Raw genomic sequence first — 21,964 nt, 5'->3', positions numbered from 1 at the left:
CCAACTTCTGGGGATCCAAAGAAAGTTAAAAGACAGTCCCTGCTCTCAGGGACCTCACAGTCTAATGGGGGAGACAATATACAAATCACTATGTACATAAGAGTTATGTTCAGAATAAATGAAGTAATCAGGGGAGAGAAGGCATTAGATTAAGAGCCACTGAGAAAAGCCTTCTGGTGAAGTTGAGATTTTAGCCAGGAGGCAGAGATGAGGAAGAAGAGCATTGCAGGCATGGGGGACAGCCAATGAAAATACCCATAGTGGAGATGAAGTGTCTTGTTTATTAAGGAACATCAAGGAAACCACTGGATCAAAAAATGCATGGGGAAGGGGAGGAGGGAGTAAGATCTAAGACTGGAAAGATGGAGGGGAGGGCTAGGTTATGAAGGGCTTGGAATGCCAGAGAGGACCCTGGAGGTAATAGGGAGCCACTGCAGTTAAAGGGGCAGGGGTGACATGGTCAGACCTGTGCTTTAGGAAAATACCTTTGATAGCTGAGTGAAGGATGGACTAGAGTGGGGAGAGATTAGTGGCAGGGGGGCCAACCAGCAGGCTATTGTAAAAGTCTAGGCATGAGACTATGAAAGGCTGCACTGGTAGTCACAGTTTCCAGAGGGAAGGTTTGTTATCAAGAGATGTTACAAAAGTCAAGTCAACAGACCTTAGCAACAGACTGGATGTGCTTGGGGTGAGTGGGGGGAGCCAACAGAGGTGAATGACAGTGAGGCCTGAGATTATGGCTGTAGTAGGGCCAGGGGTGGGGTCCTCAAGTGCAGCCCTGTGACTGAATCCAAACTTCACAGAACAAATCCTCTTAATAAAAGGATTCATTCTATAAAACCTAGGCTAGATTCTAGCCTAAGAGAAAACTTCCTTGTGAAAAAGGATCAGTCTTTAACCATGGTGGCTTTTATACCACCCTTCAATTGAAGCTCTCATTTATACTTTAATCTTCTCTAGGGAAAGTGTTCCCAATTCTCTGAACATTTATTCAAATGCCTTCTTGTGTAGCTGCCCAGTTTAATATGCACACAAGCTATCTCCCTTATCTGGAATGTACATTCAGCTCAGAAGACATCTCCAATAGGAAGCCTTCCCTGATCCCACCAGTTAAAAAAAAAAAAACCACCCTCAAACTTTTATTATGAATTAGAAAATCATCAAAAACACGAACATTTCCATAAACAAAGGTCAGACTGAAAGAATTGAAAAAGTGTCTCAGTTTTCTTTTTGCTTAATTAGTAACATCATTTTTGTGGAGACATTTTCACAGAAAAAAAATCATATTATTGGGGAATAAATCCTCACCTATTCTGGCCTGAAGAGATTGTATGTATGTTGCCTTGTATAGTTTCATCTTATTCTGTTAGTTTCCCTAAAAGTGAAATTGTGAATCCAGAACATACAGATTGTGTTTTGGTGATTGTGGGCAACTGTTCTATACTAATGGTTGTTATATTATAGTTTATTTGTTGATATTTTGGGGTTTGTATTTGTAGCTTGGGGGTTGGTTATCTATTTACAAAAGATAGAAAATTTCTGGTATATTAGTCTAGCCACTAGGTAGTGCCTTGTCAAGTAAGTGCTATTTTTTTTAAGCTGCAGTGAAACATTGTATACTTTCTACTATTTCCTTAAAAAAATCTGCATTGATCACTGTGTCCAGGGTCCTGTGATTTCTGATTATGGTGGCTCAGTCCTCAATCGCTGGGCCTCAATAGCTCAGCCTTTTGTTTCAAATGTCTCTGGCTGGTTGAATTCATATGAATGTCACTCACAGAGGGCTTTTGATTTTGTTCTTGGATCTTAGGTGTTCATTAGGTTCCATCCAGGGATAAACCACTTCTGGTTAACATTAGACAATTTCACAGGTATGTTCCTCTCATCACCCTTTACTTGCTTGGTGAAGTAATGTCTGCTTATTACAAAAATATTTCTAAGTTTTTGACCTATTTATTATGTGTTCTGAGATGTCTATCACTCCTATTCCTCATGTTTGTTTGTTTTTTTCTACAAAAAATGTTTTCATCTTTCCATAGCTGCCTTAATATGATGTGTCCTGCGTTTCATTAAAACTCTATGAGTTTTTGTTAGGCTACTTTCCAAATCTGTCACAGTCCATTTTATAGTTTTAAGAGTATATGTCAAGACTGGTATTGCACAAATTAGTTGCTTTAAATGTGTTAAATTTAAATGTGTTCCTCCCACTCAGCCTTGCTTTTAAGATGCCAACAAGTCTCCTGACAGGCAAAGCCACAGCTTTCTTCGTCACAGCTTTATGCTTGATGCGTTTTATCTGGAGGAGAATAAGGTAAGTATCCCCTTGGCCCATTGGTTCGGTTTAGCCTCTGGATTCAAGCTCATAGTCTTTAGTCTATATCTTCTGTTAGTGGATATAAAGAAATTTATACTTACTGAGTTCAAATGACATTTTAATATCAATTGAGAAAGGTTCTAAAAAATGGAGCAGTGCAGTGAATAGAGCACTGGCCCTGGAGTCAGGAGGACCTGAGTTCAAATGCAGCCTCAGACACTTAACACACACACACAAAAATAGCCATGTGACCTTGGGCAAGTCACTTAGCCCCAGCGACCCTCCCCCCCAAAAAAGCAAAAAAAAAAGATGGAGCAGCTGTGCAATATATTTTTCTGTGCATCTATATAACTTGATGTCATCATGCACATCAATCAAGTGACTGTTAAGATGCTTTGGTGTATATAGTTCCTCCATCCTTATTAACTCGGGAGCCACAATCAGATACTTTAGGAGAAAGAACAACATGCTTAAGGCTAGGCCGAATCAGAAGGGCCGAATCAGATACCTGGAAAGTATCGTGTTCTAGATAAGCTGCTGTTGATATTACTATGTTGGTGGCATGTTTTAAATAGGGTATAGTTTTCCATGTGGATTATGATTGTTCCTAGATTCCCAGCATAGTCCCCAGAACTAGGCCTATGGGGCAGTGTGATCAAAGGCACAATTTTATAATCTGCAAAAAGCATAAATTTTTTTAATTAAGGGGAAGAATGTAGTGAATGTGCCCATATACTGCACTCTCCTGCCTCCCCACTGACTTTATCGATAAGGATCTTATCTTTCATTAAAGAAATATCTCAATATAAGGTGTAAAAATGCTCATTTGCTCATTGATGAAGACTGTGTTCTGACACTGAATAATTCCTTAAAAAAGGTATGAAATTTCCTTAATGAGAAATGAAACTCTTACTACCAATTGGTATGAATTTCTTACCCTGTCCTGAGTCATGCAGGACACCATGCTATGGATGACTGATAGCTTGAGGGTCAGTTCAAATATCTCTGGAGGGATAGGAGGTACTAGGGAAGGTAAGGATGAGTGAGGACAATGAAGATCTATACCTTGTACTTAGCCTCTAAATGAGGGGGACAAATAGGAGACTCAGAGCCATAGCTCAACACTAAGGCAAAGGCAGAAGAAGGACTGTGCAGAGATATGGACTTGGATCCCCAGAGGGGAGGCCTGTATAACTGCAAGGCCAAGAACAGCAGGAACTTGAGGCAGAAGTGCCAAGCAGAGGTGTTCCTCGCCCAAACGGAAGATGTCCTGGATTGTACAGAAGTTAGAAGCCATGAAGCAACAAGGGACAGAGTCAGGATACAGAGCAGCAAATTCAGACCCTATTTTCCCTCAGGGGTACATATGGTCTGTGTAGATGCAGGAACTCTTTAGAAAGACGGATCCTTAACCTGGGGGAAACCTAGACACAAGCCAAATTTTGCCATTCCCAGAGTAAAATCTGAGGGGAGGCACGAGCCAAAGAAGCATGATAGGGAGAAGACCCCCAGATTGCACCTGTTCTACATAAGGCCAGATCTGTGGTTCTAAGCCATAGTTTACAGTGATAAACTATATTGGATTTTCATAGCTTATGTAGCTTCCTGAAATCTATTCTCTTTTTAGTTTCACCCATATTGCTTGGATGACAGCCATGAAAGCAGTGAAAAAAAAAAGCTGTGGTTATTTAGAGAGAAGAAAACCCTGAAATCTGACACATAGCCAATATAAAGAGTAACAATCACTTGATTTCCTTCTCCACTGAGAATAAGAGCTAATGGACTTGGGTTACAGCAGGGATATTTACATTAAATATAACTTAAGTTAAAGCCTGTGATAAATCTATTTTTGTCTTTGTACTCCTAGTGCCTAGCACGGTAACTGATGCTTAGCGGGCACTTAATAAGTGGAATAATGATAAAGAACCCTCTATCCCTGCCACCCACACCATCAGTGTGCTACACGCTGTTTTCTTCTCACGTTTTCCATTAGTCTCTGCATCTTTTCAACTCCATTTTCAAGTTGTTTAATCCTTTCATCTCTTTGCTTTACTTCATGTGTTAACTGTTCCTTGGCTTTCCGAAGCTTGGCTTTGTGGTGATGGTGTTTCTCATTATAATTTCTGTGGAAATAAACACAAATATATAACCATAACACAATGTCAGGATCTACCTTGCCCCCTCACCCATCTCCTTGATCAGCCTTTCTTATCTTTCTGTCCTGGAGATCTTGGTGGGAGATACTGACCTTTGGTTTCCCTCACATTTGCCTCCAAATGCTATGGGGAACTGAACCACTGGGGGCAGAAAGTTGAAACACTTTGTTAGTTCAAAACTTGCCTGGAATGTGCCATTATAAAGAGTCTCTGATTTTTACCACTTCAGTCCTTGTTTTGACTTAGGACTTGTTGGGTAACTCTCACGTACTACTGGATGTCACTTAGCCTCTTTGTGACTCAGTTTCCTCATTTAAAAAACAAAGGAGTTGGACAAGATGACCTCTAAGGTCTCTTCCAATTCTAAATCCAAAATCTTATAATCCTATAAAACTACTAGTGTGGATGAGTCTGTGGAGCTAATTTTGAAACTGCAAAATTTTGTGCATTCTTCAGTACATTGGAACCCCATTACAATACTGGACTACTGAAACTGAATAAACGTCCTTTTGGGGTTTCAGGAACAAAAATCCCTTTGCATGGGTGTTATGGGAATGAGAATCTGAAGATATTCCCTGCCCCTAGGCCCTTTGATAGGCTTAGGTGACTGAGAACCTTCCCTGATTTGAGAATATGCTCTGCCCTCTAATGGGCTGAATGTGCTCACCTGGAGCCTGTGGTGGGAGGCTTGTTCTTTCAGGAACACCCACACCTTGTTACTTTGTGATTGGGCAGTGGGTCACGAGGGTTGTGATGGTCTGACCCAGGAGAAGGCTATATATACCCTGATGTGAGGTTTTACTGTGGGGCTCACTTTGAGAAGAGTTGTGTGATTTGGCCAGATGAGAATCTGGGCAGCTGTTGAGCCCCCCACCCCCACCCCCTCTGCCCCCTCTTGGCTTTGAAAACCCAGATGTTGGTGCTTCCCTCTCTGGTAACTGACTAGGTATGGATGTAATGGTCAGACAGTGGGAAGCCCTGTCTGCTGATCTGTTTCTCTGTCTTGTAACGTGTAGCTTGTAACTTCTGTTTGTATTCTGTATATGTTTGATTAGAGTAAGATTGTTAACCCATTTTGAGTTGCTTTTCTTTAGAAAAGCAGATCTGAGAACCTGTTCTAGCAGCCATCTTAGGTATGCTAGGGGGCTTGCTGCTCCATTGGGGTCCAAGACAGACTTTAATAACAGCCAAGAGCTTTTCATAGTATCATAGATTTAGGGTTGGAAGCAATGCTAGGGGTCACATTAGGTGTTAGAGGGTCCAACCTTCTCAGGTGACTTGCCCAAGGTCACACAGTATGTGGAGGATTCAACCTCAGGTGCTACAACTTTAACTTCAGCACTCTCCATTGTACCTCAATGCCTTTAAAAGATGTTCTAATGGTTTGAATACTTTTTCAATGAATCAGTCTCCGTTACTTTCTCTAAATGTCAAAGGATCCCAGATGTGGAGGCAGAAGTGATGGAGGAGGCTACCTAATCTAACCCCATCATTTTCTAGATGAAAAAAACTGAGGTTTGGGAAGGTTAAGTAACTTGTCCAAGGTCACACAGGTAGTCAATATCACAGGTGGGATCTGAACCCAGGTCTTCTGACTTCAGAGTTAATCCTTCTACTATGCCAGGCTCCCTCCTCTATATTAAGCAAAATACCAATGTACATTTTATTCATTTTGAGTATTAGATTTGACGTTCTTTAATTGTTTTTATTTGTAAAGAACACGATACTAATTGAATAGAGCCACTGGACACTACACAAAGGCTGAAATAATAATAATGCAAAAAACTGAATAGAAAAACAAAATGGACACAGTACTGATATTGTTCAAGTTTTGGACATGCACTGGACAGACAGTGAATCAAATTAATTCAACATGTGTATCTTAGACAACTGTTAAAATAGAAAATTTGTTGGCCTCAAAATTCAGCAGGAGGAAGCAATCAGGTTGGACCCCTGATTTTTCATTTGAGGAAGTACACAGAGTTTTCAATGATCCTATTACCCCTACCTGGAATGTATTTCTTGCTTGATGCTGCCTTGCAGAATTTTTATTACCTCCTTTCAATTTCCTCTGTGAAGCCATCTCTGATTCCTTTGGCAGTTTTCCCCTTCTCAAATTATTGAATTTATCTATATTCATATTATCTCCCTCCCACCCGCCCCCCATGTAGAATGTAAGTTCCTTGAGGAGAGGGACTGCTTCCTTTCTGTTTTTGTATTCCTAGCACCTAGCACCTACCTTCTAGAACACTGGAAGGTTTTTAAAAATGTTTATTGGATTGCATAGAAACTACCCACTACTGCAAAAACCCATGTCTCTAATACCAGTTAATCTGTTGGTGATATTATATGACTGATAATCATAGAGCAGAGTTTCTGGGGAAATAAAAATTACAAATAATCTAAAAGGCAATGGGATAATGTCTATGGCTACATCGCAACCCCAACAATGACATGTACCTAAAATAATGGAAAATCTTTTATCTAGGAACACAAACAAGGCAGTGGAACAAACCTGTGCAAGGAGTGAGACGTAATAGAGGGAAGATATGAGTGGGTACAGAGGTACTGTTGAAAACAAAGGGAAAGCCTCCAAGGCTTTGAGAAGATCAACTATGAAAGATTTATAGGAATTTTTTTTATTTATAGGAAATCATGGATAAGAATCACATAGGATGAAAAGGTTTGGGTTGGTTTTGATCTAGATCAGTCAGAGAAGGAGTCTTACCAATGAAATTACAGAGCCATGAAAGTTACCAAAGCCAAAACTATAAGAATGAAAAGATTTTAGTGCTCAATAACCTTCATGTCTGCCGAGTTATTAAAAAAAAGGAGCAGAGAAGACAGGGATTTGTATGAGGGCAGAGTCATCCTGGATGCAGTAGAATATGACCATAGAGATGATTTGACCCCTGAGACTGAAGGGGTTACGCCATTACTACTAGGGCACCTCTAAAATCAGGTCTGACTATTTCAACTGAGCAATGGCTCAGAAAATGGAATCTTCTGATCCCTCATCCTCAAATGACCTTAGAGAATATCTCGTCCAATCAGTGTCTGAAAAGAAATCTTTTATAAAAATGCCCAAGTAGCTAAGGGAGGAGTTATGTGGCAACCCCATGAAGTGACTTAAAAAAAAACCAAACAGGTTTTTATACATTAAGCAAAAGGGTGGTCATCCCACCCATCTGCCCAAAAGGCTTCAGTGACTCTATACTGCCTTTAGAACAGATGTCATTGCTTGGCATTAAGGTCCTCCATAATATAGTGTCACCTTATCTTTAAAATTACTCATCTTACAGAGGTCTCGTATGTATTCCATAATCCAGCCAAAATGTACTACTCTTGTCCACCAAATACACTCAGTACTTTCCTAAACTCATGCCTTTGTCATACTATTCTCTATTTCTCACCTCCCCCCCTTTCCAAATGCCCTACCTGGTGAATTCAGAATAATGCCCAACTCAAACTCCATCTCTTTCACAAATACCTTTCTTGCCCACCAGTCATTAATTACCATCCCTTATGACACTCATATAACACTAAATGATGCAGGGAATAGAGTGCTGGGCTTAGAGTCAGGGATACCTGACAAACTCAGCCTCAGGAACTTCTTGGCTGTGTGACCTTGGTCAAGTCACTTAATCTCTGTTTGCCACTGGAGAAGGAAATGGCCAACCACTCCAGTATCTTTGCCAAGAAGACGCCAAGGAGAGAGGCCCACGTGGTCATGACGGGTTAGACAAGACTGAAATGACAACAATCAACAATGTAGCCCTCTCTACTTCACTCATCACGTCCTATTGTTTGTTATGGTTATCTGGGCTTGTTCTAACCCGGGGGTGGGGAACCTGTGGCCCGTGAAGTTTGGATTCAGTCAAAGGGTTGCACTCTTGAGGACCCAGAGAACCATATGCGGCCTCAAGGCTGCAGGTTCCCCACCCCTGTAAATCCAACCCCTTCTGGATTTTGCAGTGATGTATGCTAAATATTTGAATTTGACAGATCCTGCTTGTTTCTACGCACAGAGAATTGCCATTCTGTGACTTCTCTTGCCTTTCAAAACTGTCATTGAATCACTTGAACTTGATATCACTTGTAAATGCAGTACCTGGAGGATCCCCTATTGCATTAGCCCTGAGAAAATCTACACCAAGTTGGGGAGGGGTCTGTGGATCAGCACTCACTCAAAACTGTAACTCTACTTTGGACTGGACAGCTGCAGGGCTCTTTCTACATGAAGGGAAATTTCTCTGGGTGGTTATGTTGATTGAGAGTGAACTGTTGGTTTGCACTCATGGGTCAACAAAAGCATCATTGCCTTCCTATTGGGAGAGCTTCTCTCTTCTGAGTCATGGCACACTTTCTGCAGGCAGCCACCACTTCTGCCCCTACTTTCTCCCTTGTGGAGAGCTTTGAGAAGTAGTTCAGGGTAATTTGCACAACCTGGATCAGTTATCCAGGAAGAAGAGAGGAAAAATTAAAACAAAGGAGATACTGAAGTCTCCTCTCATTACTGTGTTACTGTCAGTTTTCTTGAAGTTCAGATGATGTTTCCTTCGTGAATTTGGATGCGAAGGTGTTTGAAGCACTTAAGTTTATTACTGATCCTGGTTTGTTGCCTTTGGTTCCTTTAAGTATAATATAGTTTCCTTGTTTACTTCCTTCTATTTTTTGAATGTTCATTTTTGCTTTGTTAGCATGATTGTCATGCCTGCTTTTTTGCATTCATTTGATACTATACATAGTAAATTTTTTCCCATCCCCTCAGTTTTATTTTGTGTGTCTGTTTTTTAAATGTTTCTTGTAAGCAACAGATTGTAGGGCTTCATTTTCTTATCCAATCTGTCATTTTCCCTCACTTTATTTGTTTAATCCATTTGTAATTAAAGTTATAAGAATTAGGCTTATATTTGAGGAAAAACAAATGGTAAGAGAGTGGGAGTGGCTATCTAAACTCCCAAAAGACTGAGTGGGAGCTGCTAACCAGGTGTTGGACACACTGGTCAGTCGCTTAGGTGGGAGGAGATAAACAGGATGGACTCATCGTGAGCCACCTAGGGTAGAAGACTCAGACATGCGGTAATCCAAGAGTCATTCCTACGGGCACTGGAGAAGACACTTTGCATGAAGAGCGGCATTGTGATTGGGACTCAGATGTTCAACAAAGGAAGGTACAGAGGGACTGGACTGATTCTTGCTTCAGAGGCATATAAGAGCTGACACCCTGGTAGGTGAGAGTCTGGTTGCCAGGTATTTACCATATAATCAATGGGCCTGCTGTACAACACCTAGACCTTAGAAGTAACTTGTACCAATTTCTGTGGAGTAGTATCTAGAGTAGAAACCAGCAAAACAAAACAAAACATAGCAAAAAATGTAATTCAGTAGGAAGACAGAGGTGGAAAACTTCTAGCAAATAAGTAATATGGTACAGACATGGAATAGAGCTATTGGCAAAAATAATTAATAATAATGATGATGATGATGATGCTGTAGCAGAACTCTAACACAGAGGAATGAACCTTGGGTTCTTCCCTTTTGTAGTAGCTAACTAGGATTTATATAGCACTTTAAGATTTGCAAAAAACTTTACAAAGGTTCTCTCAGTTGATCCTCAAAATAACTCTGTGAGATACCATTAGGTCCATTTTACAGAAGAGGAGACTGAGGCAAACAGGGTGAAGTGACTTGCCCAGGGTCACACAGCTGGGAAGTGTCTGAGGTCAGATTTGAACTCAGGAAGATGAGTCTTCCTAACTTCAGACATAGCACGCTATCCACTGTATCACCAGATAAATATCATAAGACCCATTAAATTAAACCAACATATACTTTGATAATTGATTTTCTTTTGCAAAGATGGGCAATAGGTGAATAAAGTGAAAAATATGTTGGAAAATATGAGAAAGGCTAAAGTCTTGCTGATTACACAGTAGCCTCACAGCTATATGTCACATATATTTCAATAAAAGAATTATTGGTTGTGGCAAATATCAAGTAAAATTACAAAAAGATTTATATTATATTAATTATATATTATGTTATATCGTATTACATTACATCACATTATATTATATTACTTTGTTGCTTCAGCTTTTGTTTTCTGGCAAACGATATGCTCTAGAGCCAGATCCATGACAATAGAAGTATGAGGTCTTGTTTTGTTTTTCTCAAACTGACAACAGAAAAGAAGTCTTGCAGAAACATAGATACTCACAACATGAAAGGCTGAGGACTACAGTGAGGCCTGTAGCCTGGGACAGTAGGTACTAGTCAAGACAGAATTCCTTCTATATCCCAGGCACTCGATGGGAAAAAGTGGCTTACATGTGGAAGCCACTCTACATCTTTCCTAGAAGGTAGACCATCATTGCTAAATCTCTCACTATTCACAAAGATGTATTAGCTTTTTAAAAGCTAAATGCAGTTTCAACTTAGTTTTAATGTGTGAGAGACCAAGACATGATGGGGGTGGAGAAAGGGAAGGTGTTCTGGTCAGGAAGATGAAGGCATCCAGTTACTCGAGGCACTTGAACACAAATAGACTAAGTAATTATGCTCAAGAAAGATGTCTAAACTAACTTAAAACCTGGCATTGATAGGTTTTCTGTCAGAGATGATTTGTAGGTGAAAGGGTACTGAGGCCACAAGCTAAGCCATGGCTGTCCTGCCTTTACACACCACCAAGGAAGCACTAAACTGAAGTCAATGCTGCTGGGAGGGAAAGAAAGTTCTAACATAAAGTTTAAGAAGAAACTTTAATCTTTCTTCTCTGGTGTTTTAGCAACCTAATGCCACCAATAGCTATCAATGGATGCTATAAAGAGTGGCTAGCCTACTGGATGTAGGCAGGAATAAGGAAGAGAGGAAGCACAAGCAGAATGTTGGGGAAGCCTGGATCTGTACAAGGACCAAGTCATCTTTCTAGAAGGAGCCACAAGCTTGTACAGCTTCCATACTAAAGTTAACTTTGGATTCCACATCTTCAGCCTAGGACTCATGGATGGGCTCCCCACATATCACAGGAAAGGTGCTTCAGTATAGATGAACCTGGGGTGCTACCTCATCACTGTGAGTCACAGCCATGATGGAAGTCTAAGGATGGTACCTAGCTGCCTGAAGAGCAGACCTTCCAGACTTGATGACTGTAACACACTTGAAGGAAGCCTCCATGGCATGCATGGTGGCAGCATCAGTAGGATGTTTGGTCAAAAGAGGCTGGTGGTGAAGCTCCACAAACAGCTGTGAGTGAAAGACGGAAGCCTCTTCCTCCCAGGTAATAATAGAGTGTTGAGCTCACATAGCCTCCATTTATGGTAACATTCTCTGGCAATCTCCCAAGAGAGAATGACACAATCAGTTCCATCCAGGACAAATCTCTGCTCTCAGGGTATATGGGGTATGGCTTCTTACTCATGCTATCTAGTTGCATGCCTTTTATTTTATTTTATTTTATTTTTTTGCCTTTTGGAGGGCAATTGGGGTTAAGTAACTTGCCCAAGGTTACACGGCCAGTATTTTTGTGTGGGTGTTAAGTGTCTCAGGCCAGAACCGAACTCGGGTCCTCCCGACTCCAGGGCCGGCGCTTTACTCACTGCGCCACCTACCCGCCCCATGTCATGCCTTTTAATGACTATAGTATGAACAAGAAAAACACTTGCTGCTCAGATCACAATATCCAGGTCTCCAGAGCCACCATGATACCATCTCATCACACCTTTGGACTTCCTTCATGGCTTTCAATCTTGCTGGTGTTATTGATGCTTTTTATTCACTCTCCAAGGAACTTTATGACAACAGTTGCCTTTCAGATGAAATATATAAACACCATGTCCACATCTGTTATCTTCCACAGTATAAATCATTTATGTCCTCAGAAAATTGCAGGCAAATCTGCACTTGCCCTAGGAGGGCTCACATCCTTCTTGTTGCCCAAAATGCTACCATTCTCCACCTCAGGCACAAGGAAATCACCAACTTTTCATTTTACAAATAGAGCCCATTGTCCACCAAGATTCTGCTGCCAACTTCCACCACTTTGTAAATGTTTTTTGTAGTCAGCCCATGGAATAGTATCATCTCATGTCTCCATATATATCGTCCATGGTGATCTTCAGAGTCCTGTCCTCTTCTGCTCCACTTGAGCTGTGCCCCTGACGAGTCCAGTATCTGGTCCTTTGGTTGTCAGTTCTATGGCCATGAGCTGGTAAAGAATGGCTTTAGAAATTAAGTACATTTGTAACGATCTCCGTTTGGTACTCACGACTTCTAGGGGAAACGTTTAGACATGCAGCATGCATTCCAGCTTTAATCATCTTTAACATTTCCACAGAAGGGGATTCTAGACCTATTGTACATAAGACATCAATGTTTAGGACATTGATGGGCTCCGAGTTGATGTGTTCCAAGGAAAGCATCTGACATGGTAGTGTTGCAGCTCCTGGTTCCTACTTTATTGGGTGACTTTGACATGATTACAATTCTTTTATTTTCTGGCTTTTTCTTTTTCTTTTGTCTCACTTAAAATTATTGGAAGGAGGGGTGGCCAGGTGGCTCAGTGAGTAAGAGCACCGGCTCCAGTATCAGGATGACCTGGAGATCGAATCCTGGGCTCAGATACTCAGCACCACACCCAGAAATAACTGACCGTGTAACCTTGAGCAAGTTACTTAACACCGATTGCTTTAAAAAAAAAAATTATTGGAAGGAACACCCTGAAGGATAGAATGCCTTCTTTATGCATTATTTCTCTGATTACAATTTAAATGATTCATTACAGTGGATCATTCCTGAATCACCTCTGGATAGAAAAAAAATCAAAATTAATATAAAACTATAATAAAGAATAAAAATGAGAAAAGCATATGTGAAATTAAAATAATTTACATAGGACCTATTTAAACAAATAATCGATGCTAGAAAATGGTAAAAGAATGAAGGGAAAGATATAAATAATGATCATAACAATTTCCTACAGAAGTTTAATCAATGTAAATAAATACAATGTAAATAAATGAGGGTGTCAAAAAAGTCTAAAAACTGCCTAAATGAAGAAGCACTTAATCTCCTTGCTAAAAAGAGAGACTTGGTAGCCAAGGGCAATGTCAGCTTATAATCAATTAATTTGTTAAATATAAGTAAACTGTTTCATAAAACAGAGGAAAAATGCAAGGATAAAAAAGTTCAAAGGAAGTATGGTACTTATAATTAAGAAAAGTAGCTCTGAAAGCATTAAAGATGAAATCAGAAGTAGGACACCAAATGAAAAATGGAAAAGAAAAAGATTTTTATAGCTAAGTCTTTTCATCATCAAGAACAGTATGGCTACAACATTTGTACCCTATTGAACCTCATAATTACAAATGCGCTGGTGCTACTTGAAGAAGGGAAATCAGCACAGAAGAAAACAAAAAAGGGAAAAGCAACTGGATGTGAGGCCAGCTCTGTAGAGGAGGTCCATGCTGTAAATGACACAATGTTGAGGACCGCTCAATTCTCAAAGTATCTGTGGTGAGGGACAGCAGAGGTGTGGGGAAAAAAAAATGTTGTGCCTTATTATTACGAAAAAAAGTTTCACAGATGGGAAGACAGAAATACCAATTCATTGTTGGTAGAGCTGTGAATTAGACCAATTATTCTGGATTTCAGTTTGGAATTTTATAAGAGAAGTGAATTAAACAGTCCAGATTCTTTTACCTCAAAGAAATGAAACAGAAAACAGGGGTCCAGCATATACCCAAATGTTCATAAGTAGCAATTTGTGTTGGCCAAGAACTAGAATAAATGTGGGTCCATCAGCTAGGAAATGGCTAAAAATTCCTATGGCATATGACTGTAACGTTTAGTAAGAAAAATGACAAATGTGAGGAATTCAGAGAAAATTTGTATGAACATTTGCAAAGCAAAATTAGAGCCAAGAGAATGAAAAATACACAATAGCTACAATGATGTGAATGAAAAGATCACTAAAAGGAAATTGAATCCCCTCGTGCAACTTCCTTTTGGAGTAATGGAAAAGAAATTAAATTCCCGGAGAAGAAGTAATGAAATTCCCTTATGGTAGAGAAGCGAGAGACTACGGAGACACATTATTGTGCATGATGTTAGATACGGTCTCTGTATCAGATGTTTTTGTTTAACTGGTTTCCTTTATCAAAAAGGAAGGTTCAATCTGGGTGCAGGGTCAGGAAATGACTATGCTGTAAAGATAAAAGACATCAATAAAGTGTTTTTTTTTTTAAAAAGGCAACTGATAGAACTTCAATAACTGTTGCATCAACTCATACCTATTTTCTTCATCTCTATAAATGTAACGGGGATCTGGTGCATGTGCAGACACGATCAATTTGCTGAGATGACAGATATCAGGGAGCTGCTTCTGGGAGAATTATGAAGACTGGAAGATGTATGGACATTCCACACCTCATATGTGTAAAATGGGGAAAATGAGAGAACCTTCCTCCCAGGGCTGTGAGGACCAGATGGGATCATATTTATAAAGGGTTTTTCACAGTGCCCCAAACATAACAGGTGCTTAATAAATGCTTGCTTTCTTCCTTTCCCAGACACCATCCATGCCTGCTCCAGTCTCTCCAGGGTATTTCCCTTGCATAACATCAAGATTTTTTTAGAAGAAACCCCCTAGTATCCTAGAGGAGATGCATGTCAGCAAGCTGATGGGGGTCTACTGATAGAACAGATGTTCATTTCATGAAATTTTGTGAAAATCACTTAGATACACATCAAGGACATCCTTTATATATACTAGAAAGGAAAAAGGCTATCTTGTGCAAGTGATATTCTGCCGTAGGTGACATTTTTACCATCTAAAAATGAACTGAAATAGAGAATACAAGATCTCACTATGCTCATTGTCTGCTGACTATAAAGAAGATACCGTGTTTCCCTGATAATAAGACACTGTCTTATTATTTTTTTTGGAAAGAAAAACACCAGAGGGCTTATTTTCAGGGGAGGGCTTATGTTGTCCTGCCTCAGCTCTCCTCCGTGGCACTGCTCTCAATGGCGCCAGCAAGCAAATCACTGGGGAAGAACAGGATGACACGCTCACTGCTGCAGCTCTGATTGGATGCAGCTCGGAGTGCGGCGTGCGTTTCACCCGGGGGGGACAGTGCATACAGAGGGTACCGTAATGTAGCGTGTAGCACAGGGGATCACCTTCACTACAGTAGCAATCTCAATAGGGCTTATTTTTGGGGGAGGGCTTATTTTAGAGGAATCTTACACAGTAAGGGGAGGGCTTATTTTCGGGATAGGTCTTATTATCGGGGAAACACGGTATTTAGCAGAGTAAAATGACACCTTCCTTTAAGCCTCCTCTCCAGAAAGGCATCTCCTACACATGTCAAAAGTAGGTAAGATTCCCAGAAAGACAGAATAGTAACAATCATGATAATATTAATAGATGACCTTTGTATGATGCTTTATAGCCTGCAATGAATATTACATATGTCATCTCCTTTATCGTAGAAACAGCCATATGACAACTGTCTGATTATTACTGTCAAATGAGGCATAAAACAGGGGAATGTACACCTGCCAAAGGTGTTTACTATGAGCTTGTAGAAGAGTCAATGCAGAGTCAAAGCTGAAGAGCAACCTTCTCCTGGAGATGTGAGTTTAGTTTCTCCTGCTAGATGCTCCTGTTTATAGATGACATTCGACTTATTGCAGAAAATCCTAATGGGATCCCACTACTGTGCAGAAGATATATTAAGATAACATCCCAAGTACTGTGTAGTAGTTTGGCTTAACCAAGGAAGAAAAAAACAAGTGGATGAAGAATGGCTAGAAAGCCTAGAGGGCATATCTATCTTTCTAGTTATATATACACATGTATACATTTCTATAAACTTATAACTCTATACTTAAAACATAGCAAATGAACAACGATCTGAGTCAAATATTGAAGAGAAGGAGAACAGTGAGTTGAATTGCCTTTGGAAAACTGTAAAGTTTTAAATAACATGATTCTTCCTTGGAATACTGATCATAGAATAAAGGGCAATAAAGAAATACAGAGAAGGTATGAACTGTATATTTGCAACATATTACAAAAAGGAATTACATAGAAACAGAGTAAAGGATAAAAGAAATGTATGACTGGAAAAAAAAGACAGACTGGTCAAGTGGTGAAAAAGAGAGATCAATTAGATTGTCTCCCTTCTCCACTGATGTTCATGTGATGCTAAGAGAACCTGAGGAAGGCCTTCTGTAGCAAACTTATGGAAAGACTTGTACAAGGATTAAGTAAAATCATGGATGAGGCGTGATCTCTGTTGTTGGTGGGAATAGCCACCATGAGGAGACCAGAGATCCCCCGGAGCAGGGGAGTACAGTAAGTTAGGATGGCCAAAAAGTAGTGAGAGGATTCTATTGACCCAGAAAGGAATAAAAACCCTAGAAGGGGCTCTGTCCAGACGCTGGGAAACGAGACAAGGAGACCATATTTCTCGCTGATGAGACAAGCAGAGACTGGTTAGTATTTGAAACAATTACTGATAGAGTTTAAATGGAGTCAGGAAGAGTTCATGCCCCAGAGAAAATGAGATAAAAGCACCCCGGGGCAAACACATAAGTCTGGACAGAGGTGACCCAGGGAAGCACCAGCTCTCAGATCCGACAATCTGAATGCCCTGTAACAATTTTTAATTGTATGTTGGAAGGGAAATATATCCCTTCTTACTTAACCCAAAGCAATTATTCTATGAATTGGATTTTAACATATATCTGCTTTCTGGGTGAGTTATGATTCTGGATTTATTATTATCATTATTATTTATTACTGGCATTATTATTAATGCTACTATTATTTATCAGTTTCCTTTTCTGTAAAATAATGGGATCTAATTGTTCTCTAAGATAATTTTCAACTCTTAATCCTATGAATTTATAATAATACCTTACATGTATAGAATCCTTTACAGCTTTAAAACCTCTTTTGATTTGATCTTCATAATAACTTTGTGAAATAGATAATATATTATTATTCACATTTTATAGATAAAAGAAAACAGAGGCAACTAAGAAGTGGGGTAGTGGAAGATGGTGGAGTAGGTCAGAAAATTTCAAGCTCTCAAGATTTTCTCCCTGCAAAAGAGTTACCTTAGGGTGAACAAAGTGTGGATGGAGATAAATAAGAATAGGGGCACAACCAGGGTCTTCCTGGGACAATTTCAGAAGATCAGAAGAAAAATCCCAGGATGAGGTTTGGTCCCTGTGAAGAGTAAACCCCTCCAGGCTAACAACAAGCCCCAAGTCCTGGGGTTGGCTGGTTTGAGGCTGCTTTGGCCCCAGCCACCAGAACTTATACCCCCAGGATAGTGAGGGCAGCTGGATGTCTGATTCTGGGAAGATCCAGGGAACCTCTGATAATAGGGAACACCAGACCCAGCTGTGCTGTGAAGAACAATGAGCAGCGGGGCGAGAAGAAACCAGCACACGCCTGGTGAGTGCAGAGGCAGTGGGGCAGAAAGCCCCTGGCTGTGGGCACTTACAGGAGGTGGGAGGTTTGGCTTTAACTCCAGGCTAGAGGGGAGAACTGAAGATCTGGGGCAAGAGGCACCATTTCCCATGCCCCAGGGCTAGAGGTGATTACAAAAATTAAGCTACCACCACCAAAAATGCACAGGCAAAGGAGAAAGAATCCAACCATAGAAAGCTATTATGGGAATAGAGATGACTGGGGTTCATCTTCAGAGGAGAATACTGAAGTAAAGAAACCCCCAAAAAGTAATGTCAAATGATCACCTGCCCAAAAAAGAATTCACAGAAGATCTTTAAAAAGATTTTAAAAACCAAATGAGAGAGATGGAGGAAAATAAAAAAGAAAATAGGAATATTCCAAGAAAAACAAGAAGGGCATGAAAGGAAAGTCAAACAAATAGAAAAGGAGGTCCAGAATCTTAAGGAAGAAAATGATACCTTGAAAATTAGAACTGGGCAAAATGAAGCCAGTGAAATTATAAGAGATTAAGAAATAATTAAACAAAATATGAACAGTGGAAAAAATAGAAGAGAGTAAAACATAAGAAAAACAGCAGATCTGGAGAATAGGTCAAGAAGAGAAAATGTAAAAATAATTTGACTAACTGAAAGCTACGATAAAAAAAGAATCTTGATACAATAGTACAAGAAATAATTAAAGACAGTTGTCCTCAACCACTAGAACAAGGGGGGAAAGCAGAAACAGAAAAAAAATTCATCGATCACCACTTAAGAGAGATCCTATGAGGAAAACTCATAGAAATATCATAGTCAAATTCCACACCCCCCAGCTCAAGGATAAAATATTAAAATCATCAAGATTAAAACAATTTAAATATGATGGTGCCACAATTATAATTACACTAGACCTAGCAGTAGAGACATTAAAGGACCACAGGTCTTGGAACACAACATACCAAAGAGCAAAAGAATTGAAGCTCTTCCCGAAAATATCATACCCTGCAAAGTAAGTATTATCCTGAATGAAAAAAAGGGGACATTTGACAAACCCTCAGGCTTTAAAGACTTTGTAAAAAAAATCATTAATAGAAGATTCGAACCAAAAAAAATATAAGGCACATACCAAAGACTGATTATAAGGGATTCATAAGGACAGACTGTTGTTTACTTTTTAAATATGTAAAATGCAAACTGTACATCTAAGATTCTTATTAATAATTGGGTAGCTCATAATAAAGATTGGGGTAAACCTGAGTATGATATGAATTTAAAAAGTAAAACCATTTAGGAATAGCTAAAAAGAGTAATTATTTTATATAAATGAGGTGCAAGAGAAAGAACTGATAAAGAGGAATTAGATGGGGGAAGAGGGCTGGTAATTCTGGTAACCTACTTTTATCGGGAATGGGTTTAAAAGGAAACAATACATATATATATATATTTAGAAGAGTATAAAAGTCTTCTAAGTTCAGAAGAAATAAAATGGTAGGGGCATAGGGAAAGGGGAGAAGACAAGGGAGGGATCTTTAGAGGGGAAGGTGAGGGAACAGGTAAAAGGTAAGGAGGGGTCTTTAGATTGATGGGAATGGGAGGATAGGGGAGGAATCCTTGGAGCAGGGGAAGGCAAGTAATAGGAGGGCAAGGTAGTGGGTAGAAGTAAATAGAGAAGGCAGGAGGCATAGGAGATAAGAGATATGTACAAACATAAAAACAAAGATCAGGAGTAGAGTATGTTTGGGAAAGTCTATGTCTACATATGCATGTATAGGTGTATGTACATATATGTATATATATACATATATATAGCTACAGAGAAACATATCTAAACTTTATTGTGGCCTTCGGGGGAGGGAGGGAGGGAAAAAAGAACAAAGTAATAAAGTACACAGCAGAGAACAAAAGAAAATTTACAAGGAGCACAGAAAAGATGGACAATTCTCAGCACAACATGCATTATTTATCATACAGGCTTTCTTGAAATGAAAATTTATTGTTGTGTATTTTGCATCCTCTCTTATGCTCTGCTATTCACACGACATGCTTTTTCTTCTTTCTTTGTATTTAAGTTTCAATATTTAAGTTTATGATACATTTTTCTTTTCTCTATTCTGTATTTGTGTTCTGGCCCTTGAGTCTAAAATTTAAAAACAAAGAGGTGGGGGAACCTGGACATAAACTCAGGTCTTCTGACTTCTCACTTAGTGGATCATCTTTACATTGCATCCAGCTGTCTCTTATTTACCTCTTAAGAACATAAAGCTGCTTCAAAAATTGTCTATATTCTTCTCTTAAAGCATCCTTCTCTTGTTGTAACACAGACAGCTTCTCCAGTAGTTCCTGATTGTTCTTAACTTGCTGGAAAACAGAAGAATTTTGAACACAGAACTTCAAAAAATTGTTTGATAAAAATTAATCCTAATGGTCACTTACACAGACCATTAAGATATTTAAATGATAAACTAAACTATAGAGAGGAAACACAGAGGAAGAGGAGAACATCAAACGGGGGCCAACAGGGTTCATTCAAAGTGAGTTAGGTAGCCACAAAGAGAAGGAAGAAAGGAATGTGGTATGGCAGACAGGAGATAAATGGCCTTATCTGGTGAGAGATCTATATCTATATCTATACCTATACCTATACCTATATCCATATCCATATCCATATCTATCTATCTATACATACACATCTCTATCTCTGTAGAAGTGTAGAGGAATTTAAATACAAAAGGTAAGGGAGGCTATGCTGGGAGAGGAGAGAAGACCAAGGACTTTGACTGCTAGGGTACTGGACACAAAAGGGTAATCAAGTGAAATCATGTGAATGACTCACTGCAAACCATGACCTTTCTCAGGAATCCATGATTTCATCAGTGTAAATGCTCCCTTAACCAGCACAGATTACAACCCCTCTATACATTACAAGATGGTTTTTGCAAGTTACTGTGACTCAAAATTCATCACCAACTTTTTGGTGATGAGACTCTCTGAACTTAGCTAGGCCAGTTGCTGGACAAGAAACACTATTGGAAAACCCTTCCAGTTTGGTAGGACCTATTGAAGTTTGTACTTCACTGGCATAGCCTTTTGAGAACCCAGAGTTACCTCCACAAAATGATAAAGCAATGGAGGGAGGCTTTAATGGATTCATTCACTCTATAAGAAAAAAAAAACAATTCAGAGAGAATATCCCATTGCCAAGGGGTTAGTGACACCATTTTTATATGTGATAACCCATTATTACTTGCAAAATATAGATGTTGGATACAATCTAATGGATAACGTTATTAATCTTCTATTGCTTTCCACATTTCATCAAAGAGTTTAGGTCTTCAAGAAATGCAAAAGCAAGGTAAGGCCCTCTCTTTTCACTCTTACCTCATCATATTTTTTCTTTTCATCTTCTAATATTTGAAGCTGGACCTCTTGCTGTTCAATCTTAAGTTGTTGCTTACAATTAGACTGTTCCATAAGAGCCTCTTTAGCATGTAAATATTGTATGTGTTGTTGTAGTTCATCTACGTTCTGATCTAGTAGTTTCCTGTGGGCAGTTAAAGCATTATGATGAGGACAAAGTAACTGTGACCCTATAACTCATTCATGGACATGGGGCACAGGTATCTAGAGTGGACAAATAGGTTTACCATTTTCCCAAAACAAGAGTCTCACAGCAATATTTGTAAGAGACTTCTAGCTGGCGAGTGAGCCTGCTCATACTCTACGTCTCCAACTTCTCTGCTTATATTTTCAAGGAGCAGGTTTATAACTACAATGTACTGCTTTGGTTCCGTCCCATCTCTATTCCTCCTATTTCTGTGCTTTGTTATTCTTGCCGAGTCATTTTCAATCATGTCTGATTCTTCATGACCTCACTGGGGTTTTCTTGGCAAAGACACTGGAGTGGTTTGCCATTTCCTTTTCCAGCTCATTTTACAGATGAGGAACTGAGGCCAACAGGGTTAGGTGATTGCCCAGGGTCACCCAGCTCGGAAGTGTCTGAGACCACATGTGAACTTATGAAGATGAG

The 21,964-nt window shown here is 39.6% G+C and overlaps 1 protein-coding gene across 1 annotated transcript in view; it reads right to left on the bottom strand.

Moving 5' to 3' along the window:
- LOC138146343 (phosphopantothenate--cysteine ligase-like) overlaps positions 1 to 21,964 on the bottom strand; it is a 208,870-nt gene that overhangs the window by 25,176 nt on the left and 161,730 nt on the right. The window contains exons 20-22 of the mRNA XM_069068159.1: positions 21,316 to 21,478; positions 20,183 to 20,295; positions 4,296 to 4,437 (exon numbers count right to left, since the gene is read on the bottom strand). Of these exons, the coding sequence (XP_068924260.1) occupies positions 4,296 to 4,437; positions 20,183 to 20,295; positions 21,316 to 21,478 (418 nt within the window). The remainder of the gene's footprint in view (positions 1 to 4,295; positions 4,438 to 20,182; positions 20,296 to 21,315; positions 21,479 to 21,964) is intronic.

The sequence above is a fragment of the Petaurus breviceps genome, unplaced genomic scaffold, assembly GCF_028583685.1.
Source record: "Petaurus breviceps papuanus isolate PSGF00001 unplaced genomic scaffold, PetGlider_PUasm1.0 90760, whole genome shotgun sequence".
NCBI lineage: Eukaryota > Metazoa > Chordata > Mammalia > Diprotodontia > Petauridae > Petaurus > Petaurus breviceps.
Note: the sequence above shows the minus strand (reverse complement) of the source record. Positions and strands in the feature narration are given on the sequence as shown.